The following is a 980-nucleotide window of genomic DNA, read 5'->3' on the forward strand; positions in this document are numbered from 1 at the left end:
CATGCATGGACTTTTCAGGGGTAATGTTGCTGCACAAGGCAGAGCTGCTACACAGGGAGGGGAGGAAATCAGAGCACTCAGAAATGCATGGTAAAAGATGGAACAAACCACCAAGGAATCACAAACAACCAAGGGAGAAGATGATCAGTGGTGCTTTTTGTGCAAAAGTCTGTGGAATTTACATCTTGGTGTAAGCATTTCAGTCAGCTGGGGTAACCCCTGCAAAGCTAAGCACTTTAACTGCAGAAGTAGCGCACATTAAGCTACATCTCATAAGGAGGCAGAGAGTGTGCTTATGCAAGCCATACCGTAAGCGCTGCCAGTGATGCTGTTGGTGGCAACAGCATGCTTCCCATTTTGCGTCACTGCCCGCACAGGTAATTGGTGCTGTCCAAGAGTTACTGGAGTTGCCTGCTGAAGGATGGTGACTGTTTGTCCTGGGACACCCTGAGCCATTTGACTGGCAACAGTCTGAATGACTCGACTGGCAGTGGGTATCGTGGCAAATGCAATCGTCGGCTTCTCATCCAGGCCTGCTTGGACATCGAAAGAGAAAAGATTATTACTCATTTCCTGGTAGGCTTGTGTGCAGACTTCATTTTTGTAACTGTTAGCAGCAGTACCTACCAAGGGGTCAGAAAAGCAGAGATACCCAGCTACATACAGCCAGAATCCCCCAAATCTATACTTTAGAGGGAATGGAAAGTATCACTTCTCAAGCACAGGTCTCAAACAGTAGCGCATACTGGCTGCATCCAGATGAGCAAGGCTACTTGTCCCCAGGGACCCAAACGTCCACGCTCATCTGAATGCGCCCACTGGCTCCAAGGGGTAGATGATATGGGTGGCACTTGGGGTTTGATCCTGTGAGATTAGAGCCCAAAACTCTTTAAGCAGGGTCAGGCCGAGTCAATTCACACAGTAGGATCAGCTCTCTGAAGGCAATGGTTCTCTCATCCCATGCACTAGGGCAAGAACAC

At 48.9% G+C, this 980-nt stretch overlaps 1 protein-coding gene across 1 annotated transcript in view; it reads right to left on the bottom strand.

The window, feature by feature from the left end:
- The window catches only part of FOXK1 (forkhead box K1), a 25,759-nt gene that overhangs the window by 2,530 nt on the left and 22,249 nt on the right, over nt 1-980 (bottom strand). Inside the window, exon 10 of the mRNA XM_014520093.2 lies at nt 309-533. Coding sequence (XP_014375579.2) covers nt 309-533 — 225 coding nt within the window. The remainder of the gene's footprint in view (nt 1-308; nt 534-980) is intronic.

The sequence above is a fragment of the Alligator sinensis genome, unplaced genomic scaffold, assembly GCF_000455745.1.
Source record: "Alligator sinensis unplaced genomic scaffold, ASM45574v1 scaffold402_1, whole genome shotgun sequence".
Taxonomy (NCBI): Eukaryota; Metazoa; Chordata; order Crocodylia; family Alligatoridae; genus Alligator; species Alligator sinensis.